General features: G+C 44.6%; 1 protein-coding gene across 1 annotated transcript in view; it reads left to right on the top strand.

Moving 5' to 3' along the window:
• The window catches only part of Dock2 (dedicator of cytokinesis 2), a 403,875-nt gene that overhangs the window by 45,013 nt on the left and 345,601 nt on the right, over positions 1-13,261 (top strand). Inside the window, exons 6-8 of the mRNA XM_055604610.1 lie at positions 1,805-1,953; positions 7,833-7,968; positions 9,921-10,075. Of these exons, the coding sequence (XP_055460585.1) occupies positions 1,805-1,953; positions 7,833-7,968; positions 9,921-10,075 (440 nt within the window). The remainder of the gene's footprint in view (positions 1-1,804; positions 1,954-7,832; positions 7,969-9,920; positions 10,076-13,261) is intronic.

The raw sequence follows: 13,261 nt of genomic DNA, 5'->3' as shown, positions 1-13,261 counted from the left end.
CTCTCTCTCTCTCTCTCTCTCTCTTAAGATTTATTTATTATGTACACAATGTTCTGTCTGCATGTATACCAGCAAACCAGAAGAGGGCACCAGATCTCATTATAGATGGTTATGAGCCACCATGTGGTTGCTGGGAATTGAACCCAGGTCCTCTGGAAGATCAGCCAGTGCTCTTAAACCTCTGAGCCACCTCTCTAGCCCTGTCAGGGCATCTTATCACAACACCAGGATAGGCAGCCAAGACAACAGTGGAAGACAACAGAAACCAAGCCCTGTCATTAGGTGTTTGTTACAGTACCTGTCAAGAAGCTCTGAGCCCCTAACCTTCTTTCTCCATTAAAAAATGAATGGAGCTGGGGACGTGGCTCAGTGGGTAGAAGTGCTTATTGTGCAAGCAGGAGAGTCTGGGTCAGGCATGTCTTGTAATCATCTGCATTCCCAGCAATACTGATGTGAGACAGAAGGCAGAGACCAGAGAATCCCTGGATACCCCCAGACTAGCCAGCGTGGCATACACAGCAGGAAAAACAGCAACAGAGACTCTAAGGAAGAAGAGGAGCAACACCAGATGTTTTCTCCTCTGACCTCTTCACACGTGCCACGGCACAGATGTCTGTACTCACACACCCGCATATCTGTAATATAGAAATACACAAGATAATAAATGTGTAAGAGGAAACTATGGCTTTCTTTTCCTGTTAAACAGGATGTTAAGAAAATGAGGACCACACGATGGGTTGGGGTTACTTGACACTGTATTATCTTTGTCCACTTCTCCTGCAGCCTACAGAAGTCAGGATCACTGTCCTAACAACAGCCCTTCCTATAAGAGAAGCAATCCTGGCTCCTGGTCTTAAAGGACCCGAACTCTGGAGCATGCATTAAAGCAGTTCCAGAAATTCATGGGGAATTCCCTCGTAACAATCCCATTTGGTTGGGAATTCTCTCCACCCCTACCTTGACCAACACCTGAGAGAGATGACTTAACAGTGGGGAGATTTGTTTTGGTTCCTGGCTTCAGTCATTGGTTCTACTTCTGTGGTTTGGTAGAGCATCATAACAGTAGGGACACACAGAGAAGAGCTGTCTACATCATGATGGACAGGAAGCAGAGGGTGGGGGATGGGGCCAGAGACTTGATATAACCTCCAGTGACTCACCTCCCAAAGAAGAGCCACTGGTGAGGACCAAGCATTCAGTACACGAGATTTCATATTCAAACTAATACCTTTCTTGGATGCAAGTCAGAAAACTTTCCTGTCTTTGTTTCTTTAGTTATTTTGTTTATTTACTAAAGTGAAGGGGAGGAACCATTTGTGAAATGGACTGTCTTCAAGTGTCAGCTTCTGGTTCTTAAATTTATTTATTTGTTTTCAGTTATTGTTTTATGTGTATGACTGTTTTGCCTCCACGCATGTCTGTGTACTACATGCATGTCTCTTCTTGCAGGGGTCAGAGGAGAGGGGTCATATCTCCTGGAGATGCAGACAGTTAGGAGCCACCATGTGGGTGCAGGGAATCGAACCTGGGTCCTCTAGAAGAGCAGCAAATGTTATTCATTGCTAAGTCATGTTTCCAGGCCTGGTCATTAGATATTGTTTAACCAAGAAGTAACTGAGAATATTTCTGATTTGGAAATTCCAGTGGCCCCAGGGAAGGACCATATTGGCAGTTCAGCATCACTTGGTCCCTTCACTGCTGGGCAAGGCTGGAAGAGTAGGCTGATTGCACTCGCCTGACAATGGCCTTGCTTGCCACACACCTTTGGTGTGGGTAGGCATTCACCATTGTTTCTGTCTCATAGGCCAGCAAAAAGGAACGCTTCCTCCAAGTGCAGTCCATGATGTACGACCTGATGGAATGGCGGTCCCAGCTCCTCTCAGGAACTCTACCCAAAGATGAGCTGAAGGAACTGAAGCAGAAGGTCACATCGAAGATCGACTATGGCAACAAGTACCTCTTACCTCTGAAAATCTATTTTGCACCCCCCCAGCCTCTCCTTTCTCCTTTTCTTCCTTGGAGAAGCCTGGTTCATTTTTAAGACCTGCAGTTTGCCACTTTCTATTTGGGAGAAGGCTGTTACCTTAGCCCTGCATGTGTGTCTTCGTTATCACGCCCTGGGGCTCAGGGACATAGAAGCTGAATGGAGGCTTGCTTATGCAGGGGCTATTACTGGGTAGTGCACAGATTTAGGACACTATTTAACCTACTTCCAAAAGACTGGGGAGTGCAGGCAGGCTCATTTGCTTTCAGCGTGATGCCACTTTACCTCTGCCTTGACAAAACTCTCCTTTAACTCCTAGTGTGAAGTTTAATGTCCCTTCCCCCATGTGAAGTTATCCAAGCCAAATGCCTCCAGCTAAGACACACAGTTACAAAAGCGTTTACCAAATGGAAATAGAAGCAAGAATGGGCTGAAGTTTGAATGCTCCGGCATTATGAAGAGAATGAAACAAATTGTTGAGCCAAGCCAATCCGCTCATACTAATAGCACCAGCATCGGTGTCTGAACTAACACTCCGTTGGAGCTTATTTAGCACCAGGCTTCATTCTGAGTTTCTTACAGGCACTGTTTTACTTATTTCTTTTAATAACTCTGTAAGGTATGTAGTTTATTGCCCCTATTTTTATTCTTCATCTTAAAAGAAGGAACTGAGGCTCTTAAAGACACGAGGTTTAGGGCTGGAGAGGCCTCCACAGTTAAGAGCACCCAGTGCTCTTGCACAGGATGCTGGTTTAGTTCCCAGCTCGTGACTCATAAGTGCTTCTAACCCCAGCTCTAGGGGATCCAAACCTGTCTTCTGGACTCTGAGGGAATCTGCATTCAGACATGCGCGCGTGTGCGCGCGCACACACACACACACACACACACACAGAGAGAGAGAGAGAGAGAGAGAGAGCTAAAAACAATAACTCTTTGTTTAAGGAGTGAAGTTAATTGTCCAGAGTTGCATAGCTAGTAAATGTCACCCCAGGGTATAGACCTAGGCTGTGTCAGAAAACTCTAAAGCTCTTCCTGCTTTCAGTTTTTTGAATGCCCTCCAAACTCCTGTGTATATTTGCACTTATCCCAACATAAATGTTTGAAGCAATTATAATTGGATTGACTTTCTACTAGGTCTATGCCTAGTAGAAATGCTGCAAAATAAAAGTCCCTATCCATTAAGGGCTACCCAGGGCTACCGTCCAGCTAAGAGTCTGTTATGAGTGAACAGTTATATATTGTCATGAGCTCTATAGCTTAGGAAGTAAGAATGTTGTTTACAGATTTGGAGATGGAAGCTAGGGGAAGCTCTGTGGAGGAAGATGGTCCTTGAGTTTTGAAGGTTAAACGGGGTTTAAGTTGATGAAAAGTGGGCACCAAGGTGCAGGAGAGGTCATGACGTGTTCATAGACTGCAGAGAGGAGAGCTGAACCCTAGGGGTGAAGGGAAGGAAGCCTCTAGAGAAAAGGAAGACGTTACTTGGTAGTCAGGCTCTCCTGCCTTCATCCTGTTCATCAAGACAAGGCTCCAGAACAGAAAGGTGAGGCCAGCGTCCACCTGCTTCCCACCCCAGAAGCTGGTCCCACTGCTGGTTCCCTGATGGCATCTTGCAAGTGTATCCAAATTTGTTTTCAGAGCATGACATCCCACAGTGACAGGGTTCGCCATGCAGCTGCTTCTGCTGTCCAAGTGTCTTCGGTTGAGTACAGTTGAGGAACCAAGCATGTGGGAGTTGGGGGTGTTTTCTGCTTTGCAGAATAACCTTCAGACGTTATTTACCCAGTGGTTTTCCTGAGAAGGTCTAGGGCAGTCAAAATGGCTGGTACTTACAGGAAACCCTCTTCACTTCTTTTACTGACCCTTACTGGCTCTGATAGGTGTTCCTGTAGCCCCTAAACACCTGGACTAGCCATCATCTCCTATGACCTGTCTTTCCTCATGTCCAGAGGCCTCTGAAACCGTGACTGAGTCATTTCTCTGACCCTGTGCTGGTAAATGAATGAATGGAGGGTGACAATGGGACCAGGAAGTTCTGACAGCACACCCTAAAGTAGGTTCTCCTCTGTAACAGCCTCTAGCCCAGTCCAGTGTCTTCAAATACAGCCATTCCCCTTGTGGTAGTGAGAGATGTCCGATCATGGAGCCCTTGGCCCTAAGCTAAAGGGCTCTTTGCTGCTTGCTGCCCTTGTGTGGTACTTCAGCCGGAAATGAGAGAGAACTGGGAACTTTACTATTGCGATAGTGTCTAGGGCTCGTGGCTCCTGTATAGGATAGATGGCTTCATTGCATCCAGGAAGCCAGCATTTGGACAAATGCTGCCAAAAGAATGCCAGAGCAGTAGAACTGAGTCTTAGAAAGGTGTTACGAGCCCCTCCATTTACGTTGTTCAGATATCACTTCCACTGAACATAGGGTCAGTGTCTTTAGTTACACAATAGGATGCAAATGGCCACTGAACACTGACGGTAATTGTTTTTATGTCAGGAACATTTTAATCACTTCCTACATTCTAGGTCAGGTCAGCATTACAAAGGGTTTATAAGGTGGATGCTATCACATTTCTCTGATGAGAAGAGAAGGAATAGACAAGAGGGCTCTAGGAAACAGAGTGGATGACAAGTGCCCTGACTAACAAGACTAGCGGGAGTCTTGTCCTAGTGTCCTCTCTGCTGCTCTAATAAAACACCCTGACTGAAAGCAAGTCAGAAGTGGAGCAGATTTATGTGGCTTACCCTTCCAGGGCACAGTCCATCACTGTGAGGAGTTAAGGTTCAAGCAGGAGCTGGAAGCAGAAATCAGAGAGGAATTCAGCTTTCTGGCTCCCTCACTCATAGGCGCACACTTACCTGTGTGATTGTACAGCAAAGAATCGCCTGCCTGAGAGCAGTGTCGTCCACAGTGGGCCGCAGCCTCCTGCCTCAGTTAGTAATCAAGACAGTTCCTCACAGACATCCACATGGGCCAGTGGTTCTCACCCTGCCGAATGCTACGACCCTTTCACACAGTTCCTCATGTTGTGCTGGCCCCCAACCATAAAAAGTCTTTTGTTGCTACCTCATAACTGTAATTTTGCTACTGCTACAAATCATAATGAGTATATCGGATACACAACCCCTGTGGGGGTTGTGAGCCACATTTTGAGAACCGCTGGCATAGGCCAACCTGCTCTAGGAAGTTTCTTAGTTGATGACTCAAAGCAGTCAGGTTAACTAGGGCTAATCTTGACTGTTGACTTGACTGGATTATTAGATGCCTAGGGGACTAATAATACACTAGTCCAGGTATGTCTATGAAGGTGATACCAGGGTTCTTGAGGGCTCTGAGTGTGTTAATCCTTTGATGGATTCGTAGTATGATGGCATTATTGGAAGGTGATGAGGGGATGTATAGGTCTCTAGGGGATGTGTCCTACATCTCGTACCCTGGCCCCTGCCTGGATCCTCCTTTCTCTCCTTTGTGGCCACCATGATGTGAATTGCACCGCTCTATCATTGTGCCCTCAGCATGATGGGCTGACACCTCCAAACAGGTGAGCCAAAGCAAATCTGTCCTCTCTTCAAGATGTCTCCTTAAAGCATTTGATCAGAGCAACTAGAAAGTCTGATTAACACAAGTGGTTAGGAGAAACTTGGAGAGACAGTCAGAAGGATGGGTGGTGAATGCAGGCAGGTGCTGGTAGATACATTGAGTGCCTAGCAGAAACACTTGGATTTGTTCAGAGTGTAATAGTGAGCTTGGCATTATGGGATGTGGATTCTCCTGCCCTACCCCTTCTCAGATTCGTAGCATCACTTTCTTGAACAGAAAAGGAGCAATGGGGCTCCCTTCTGAGGAGAACACATCAAAACGTTTCACTCTCCAAAATGAATAATGCTGGTTCAGTGTAGGGGTATCCACTTGAAAGATAGCCTCTCTCACTTTTGGGTTCCAAGAGACAATGACAGTGGTCAAGCTCTTCCATATCCAAGCAGCCATATGGCTTTCTTCAATCCTCAAATGACTTCTCAAAATCCCAAGATAGCTGGACCTGGGAGGATGTTTTATTCACTCGTTGCAGAACTGGATTCACTTTGATCTATCTTGAGAGGAAGAGAGATCTTTCGGCTAAATTATATATCTGCTCCACTCCATCTTTCCTGGGGTCATTCAAGCCTCTGCTCAGCATTAGCTGAGCGCATTTATCCATCCCCCTTCCATTGGCATTACTCCCTGGGCAGCATGGACGAGCAACGGCATGAGTCATATCTAGCTGGGAGTTAATTTCCTAATGAGTGCCCACAAACGGGTGATCCTTGGCTCCCTTCCATTTGTATTTGGATGACATACGAGATGTGCGTCTAAATCTGCTTCATAATAAGAGGGAAGACGCAGTCTCCTTCATTTGCCCTTGATGTCCCTTCCAAAGACTGGGACTTTGTAGTGGGGCCCAGCAAGACCACTGTTGGCCTTCTCTGAGCCTCCAGCTCCTCCTACCTTTCTTCTAAGCATGGATGATGGAGGTTCTAACCAGCATCAAGGGCACGAGGAGCTTCAAGCTACAACCTGCCAACGTGCTCCTCCACTCAGCTCCCCCCACCCACCCACGGCTCCTAACAGCAGTTTACAGTAGACGATCAGGGCACAGGCAGGAGTGAGGAGAACACATCAAAACTAGCTTAGACTGATACTGGGATTTTGAGAAAATTACTAGCCCCCTTTTCTTAGGCTCTTTTAAATCTGTAAAATAGGAATGCTATAGTGGACCCTGCTCTGCAGAGGTGTTGGGGGTGGGGGCGGCGCAGGTATGATCAGCTGTAAGAGTGTTAATGTTTGTGAGTTTCCTGTCAGGGCCTGGTGAGTGCTCTTGGTATCTCTGATGACAGGCGGCATGACAAGCGCTGTTGACACGGATCAATACCAAAGAAACGAAAGCCTGTGGCCTGGAAGCCAAGCAGCTGGAGAGCAAGCAGTTGGTAGCAATCAATAGATCTCAGATAGGTTCATCCCAACAACCATTTTCACACGTTTATTGAATAATATATGATTCTCTCTCTCTCTCTCTCTCTCTCTCTCTCTGTGTGTGTGTGTGTGTGTGTGTGTGTGTGTGTGTAGTGAAACAGTAAATAAACTGAGACACTGCACACACCTTCTTTGACTACTCCATGTATTCTAGCTCCAGGCCCTCTACCTTTCTCATGGGTAACCTGTGTCGGCGGCTTGGTTCCTTTTTGCCTCTAGATCTTTGTTTATTGCTATACCTACAGATGCAACCAGAAAACACATCTGGCTAGCTTTGTTGTTCTGTGCTTTGATCTATTTCACATAAAATACACGATTTTTCCATATTTTATTTTGTTCACAGAGATATTTTATCCAACATGCCGAAACTACATACCATCTATGTGTGTGCACATTTTCACGTGTGCACGTGTGTGTGCAGATGGAGAGATAAGAGAGGACCTGCAGTATTGTTCTTCAGGCTCCATCCACTGGTTCTGGTTTATTTGTTTTACCCAGAGTCTCTTATTGGCCTGGAACTCACCAAGTTTTCTGGGCTGGCCAGCCAGTGAGCTCTAGGGATCTGACTGTTTCTGAGCACAGGAATTACAAGCTGCTGCCACCACGCCTGCTTTTGTTATGTGGGTTCAGAGAATCTAACCCAGATCCCCTTGCTTGGAAGGCAGCATTTTCCTGACTCAGCCATCTCACCTGCCTCCTACTGATATACTTTAAAACTCTGTTACCTAGTTTTCCATTATCGATCAGTTTACTTAGACATTTCTCTTCCGTTGAGGTTTTTCATCAACCCTTCGCTGCAGAAGCCACCCTGAAGGCCTCTCCAGCATCACCTCCCACTCTTGCCTTACAGAATCCTTGAGCTTGATCTCATTGTCAGAGATGAAGATGGAAACATATTGGATCCTGATAACACCAGCGTCATTAGCTTGTTCCATGCTCATGAGGAGGCGACTGAAAAAATCACAGAGCGCATCAAAGAAGAAATGGTGAGCTTTATTCAGTAGGTTTTTGCCAAGCAGCGCTGGCATTTAGGACACTAAAGTAATAGCCTAGTGAACTTCACTGTGTTAGTCAAGGGCCATCTGTCCTACAACCTGAGATGCTCAGTAACAATGTAGGTTTTATTATGTTTTTGTACTTAGATCTCTAAGTCATTCAGCACGCATCCCACAGGTAGTTAAATTCCAGGCAAGTTTCCCAATCTCTTGGAGTGTTTGTATTCTAGAGTGAAGAGAAAAGAAAGGTAGCAAAGATGTAAATTAATTGATTACAAATTAATTGCAGCTGGTCATAAAAGCCAATAAAGTAGGTACTGTGAATCAGGAGCTGCTTTTAGAGGCTTAGGCAAAAAAGGTCTTTTGGAGGTGTGAATGAATAATGAGGAAGCCAACAGTACAGGGAGGTGGGAGGGTGCTCTGGTCAGCCTGGTCTACAAAGAGACACCAGGACAGCCACAGCTACACAAAGAGAAACCCTGTCTCAAAAAAACAAACAAACAAAAAAAACAAAAACAAAAACAAAAACAAAAAACAAAAAATCCCCAAAAAACAACTTTATTAAAAAAATATTTGCAAATAAAAACATCATGTATCAAAATCATAAAAGTTAGATTTGATAGTGAAAGTGTAAAATATAATGTGAAACTCCATGGCTTCAGAATGGCTGTTTTAGCTGTATAGTTCATTAAGATATATGGGTCTGGTTAATTGCTGTGCAATAGAAAGAGACTACATTTTTAGATTGGTATTGTGTTCATATAGTAAAAATTGTTTTCTCTAAGCTTCACTTGGACGTTAGTAATACATGGTGATGGATATTCCACGTGACAATTAGCATATGGTTAATGCACTTACTTACCTAAATAAGTACCTTCCTTATCCCTAAGCCCCAGAATCCCCTAAATTGTACTCTCTTGATAGTTTTCTTTTAGAGTTTCTAAATAGAATACTCGATGTTATTTTTCTTGGACATTTTTGACTTAGCATATTATCTTGGAAGTTCATGTTAATAAACATTTTGGTTCTTTTCAATGCTGAGCCAGTATACTGCTGACCTAATGTTGATGGGTTTATCACTGGCCATCCTGATGGTCTTCATCACTGGCTAGTTGTAGGATGTTTGGTAGTTTCCAGTGTGCGACTAGCATAATGCTGCTAAGAGAAATATCTTAGGGTTTCTGTTGCTGTGACGAAAATACCATGGCTAAAAGCAACTTTAGGAGGAAAGAGTTTATTTCATTTTATGATTCACAGGACACACTCTGTCACTGAGGAAAGTCGGGGCTGGAACTCAAGGCAGGAACAGAAGCCTGAACCATGGAGGAATGCTGCATACTGGCTTGCTCCTCATAGCTTGCTCAGCCTGCTTTCTTATACAGCTTTGGACTGCCTATAGAGCGGTCCCATGTCCCTGGGGGGCTATATCCTCTTCTCTAAGTTAGCAATCAAGAAAATTCTCAACAGACTTGCCTATAGGTCAATGTTACGAAGGCATTTTCTCAATTGAGAGTCTTTCATTCCAAATGATTCTAGCTTGTGTCAAGTTGAGATAAAACTAACTAAAAAACACAAGCACTAATGAATAGGTTATCTTTATAGCTTGTGCTTTTTATGCCACTAACTTAATGAGAAATTATGGGTTAGTGGCTACATCTCCCAGTATAGGGAGACCCAAGCAAGCAGAGTCAAAACGAAAACCCTCAGACTGCAGAAACTTGTGGTAGAGGTAGGTGGATGCCCAATTTTTCAGGCTTACAGTGGAGGGGCTCCTCTTACCCTGGAGAACTTTTATGTTGTTTTAAGTGTTAGTAGAATAACTTGTTATAACTTCCTTTCTCCTTCTCCTTCACCTTCTCCTTCTCCTTCTCCTTCTCCTCCTCCTCCTCCTCCTTTTCCTCCTCCTCCTCCTCCTTCTTCTTCTTCTCTTTTCTACCCTTCAGTCAAAAGACCAGCCAGATTATGGGATGTATTCTCGGATCTCCTCATCCCCAACCCACAGCCTCTATGTCTTTGTGAGAAACTTTGTGTGTAGAATTGGGGAAGATGCTGAGCTCTTCATGTCTCTCTATGACCCCAACAAGCAAATGGTCATAAGGTCAGTGTATTCAGTGTGTCCTGACTTCTCTGCCTGTGGGAATCTAGAGCTGGGGGTTCACAGAGGATCTTTTCTTCCCATCATTCTCTGTGTAATTCCTACCAGAAAAGAAACCAAGCCTCAATGAAAATGTGGGAAGAACTCCTTTGAAGGGTGTGGGGGAGAATGGTTGTCATATTTGCCACTAAATGTGTTCTCTCAGTGGATTTATGGTTATGATGATGTATTTTGGTTACTAAAAATTGTAAAGTTCAGGTAAATAGCAATGGGTAGAATAAAAATACCTGTTGTTGAAATGGCAGCTGAAAAATGAATGATAAGAAATCTCAGTCCTCCATCACAGCTTACATCCTTGCTCTGTTGTTTGATTTTCCTTAACCCTAACTAGCTTGCTCAACATTCTCACCCCTGAGTCCCCTGTTTGAAAACTGTGATCACTGACCTCTCTGGCTATTACTTTCAGGTTTTAATGAGAGAGAGGGAGAGAAAAAAAAAAGCACACATAAACATGGGTCCAACATACCAATAGGCTCTCATCATGGCTCCTTTTCATTGACTGCTCTTGGGAATGGAGGAAGTGAGGGAACTCCTGCATGCCTCAGCTCAAGGAAGGGAAAATATTGTCAGCCCCTGGATCTCTCCCCATCACCTGTGCTTGTGGCTCAGACAGTCCTTGTTTTCAAACGATCCTTATCTGTCCCTGTGCAGTGGGGCACTTGTTACCTTTTTTGACTGGATTATGATCATTTTGTGTTTGTGCAAAAACAGCATTTTTCTACTTTGCTGTTAGTGCGATTAGATGAAATCATGGGCACCATCTAGTGAACGGTAGTCAACAGTGGTTCATCAGGAGATGGTGAACCATGGCACGGGCGTTCAGTTAGGAACACTGTGCGGAGCTCTGTATTTGATCTCATTTGATCCTTGAGTGATATTTGAGCCAGAAGGTGAAACTCGGCCAGGTCAGAAAACGCGCCCAAAGTCACACATGTTTATACATGACAGAAATGAAGCTTATGCCCTTGTCCACTTGACTTTAAAGACAAGCTACTTTTTAATTTTGCCGCCCAGGTGTGAGTTGTGCCACATACTTTGTATAGTTGCCACTACAGTTTCAGCACCATTGTTGTGGAAAATTAGACTCTATTGAACACCCAAGTCCCTGTTATACACCTGGTTCAGTCTTGGTGTGTTCTACTGGAACTAGATACTTGATCACATCCATTAGATACTAGAAAGATGTTAGCTCCTGTTCCTTCAGGCCGTTTGACACATGTATCATAGACTCCTTGCTCTCTCCTGAAAATTGCACTGCAGGCACCTGTGTAAAAGGTCTTTACAGCACTGTAAGGATCCCTGTGCCCCTTAGAAACATGACAACTTGGGTCTGCATTGGTGAGGGTACCTGGCTCCCTGGCCCACTCAATCATGAATGGCCTCAGCCAGCTTTGTGGAGGGAGGTGATAGATCATTAGGATGGCTACTTGGCTCCCTGATGTACCACCGTGGATGATATGCTTGATGGGACATGTCTGAGTGGTGCCTTTGAGAGTGCCAGGGACACAAGGCAGCACTTAGGGAGAGGAGGAAGGGAGCAAAAAGGACCAAGAGCATGAAAGTCCCAAACAGGAGAAATCCGTACACAGAAGAGAGCTAGGGAAGGGCCAGGCAGGCCTGGGACACTCCCAGTGTCAGTATGACTCAGATTACATGCACTTTCTCTCAAAGTGAGATCCTTGGCTTCTGCCCCTTTAGCCACCATTAACCTACTGTCCCAAACAGATGTTAAAGCATCCTCTGTTGAGGCTCAGATGTGGACGGGAGTCGAGTTACCTGGGACTGATCTTTCCACATCAGGGCCACTTATGGCTAGATTCCAAGGATCCCCAGAGACCTGGCTTGGAAATTGAAAGTACATTTTTTTTTTTCTGTAGGACAAAAATGCAGCAGCACAGGCAGGAGGCTAGTACTGAGCTTATGTCCCGAGGAGTCCAAGAGGATGGGGCAATCCCTCCTTCTCCTTACTTGTGCTGATGGCTCAAGCCTTCAGATTCCATCATCAGGTCTTCTTGGGCAAGGATGGATGGGAGCAGCTCAGCCCTCTAAATTGCTTTTCTTATTTATGATTACATTTTTCTCCGAAGGAAATTGCTGGTGCCTGCTGTTTAGGTGGAGCAAGCTGGTCAGAAAGGGGATTGCTACATGTGATAAAAGCACTGGACAGAACCCAGGCACATCAGTAAGAGCAAACCATAAATAAGCAAGGGGAATCATTAAGAATTTTTTTTTGATAGAGACTTCTTGCTGCCAATCGCAAGCGTCTTATTAATAGCAAGTTTACTATCAACCCCACTGAAAATTTTAGCTTTTACAAAAAATAAACAGAATAAAATCGAACACTTAATTTGATTGCATTTTAACTATCAGTTGATGAAAGGCTGAGCAACATGTGCTCTAGGTTCCATGGCCTTCTTTTGTTTTGTTCCTGCTACTCTTGGTAACCTCATGAGTGAGTCTGGCTGGGGGGAGTAGACCCATCTCACTTATTCTGGAAACAGAGGCAAGAGGACTTTGAGTTCAAGGTCATCCTCAGAAACTTAACAAGACTTGCCTCAGAATTAACAACAACAACCACAATGCTGAGGGTATGGCCCAGTAGTTGAGCACTTACCTAGCATGTGCAAGCTCCTGGATTCAATTCCCAACATTTCTAAAAGAGCAAATACATAAACAATAACTTGCGAATAAAACTCCAAACAAGGAGGCAAATATTGTTTTGAGGGTAGGGATGGAGAGAGAGAGAGAAAGAGAGACAGAAAGAGAGAGAGAGAAACACACAGAGAGAGACAGACACAGAGAGTCTAAGGAAGGCGAATTCACTTGGCGAATTATTTAATGCTGCCTACTGGAATTAATTTGTTTAGTGATTTTGATATTTTATAGTTTCTTAATTCAAGTTAATGGGCATTTATTTGGCACCAACTATATGCTTCTGGATGGCATGGACCATTTAATGACTCAACTCGGCAAAATGCTTCTATATTACGTTAGCGCTGGACCTCTCAGTCTTCCCAGCCTGGAAGCAGCAGCTAATTCTCATCACAGAGGGTGTGTCTGGTTGCCAGTAGAGGTCAGATGGCACATAATGATACCTGAGTCTTGGGGGGATGTCTGAGTGACAGGCTG

The sequence above is a fragment of the Psammomys obesus genome, unplaced genomic scaffold, assembly GCF_907164565.1.
Source record: "Psammomys obesus unplaced genomic scaffold, mPsaObe1.curated_primary_1811, whole genome shotgun sequence".
NCBI classification, from domain to species: domain Eukaryota; kingdom Metazoa; phylum Chordata; class Mammalia; order Rodentia; family Muridae; genus Psammomys; species Psammomys obesus.
Note: the sequence above shows the minus strand (reverse complement) of the source record. Positions and strands in the feature narration are given on the sequence as shown.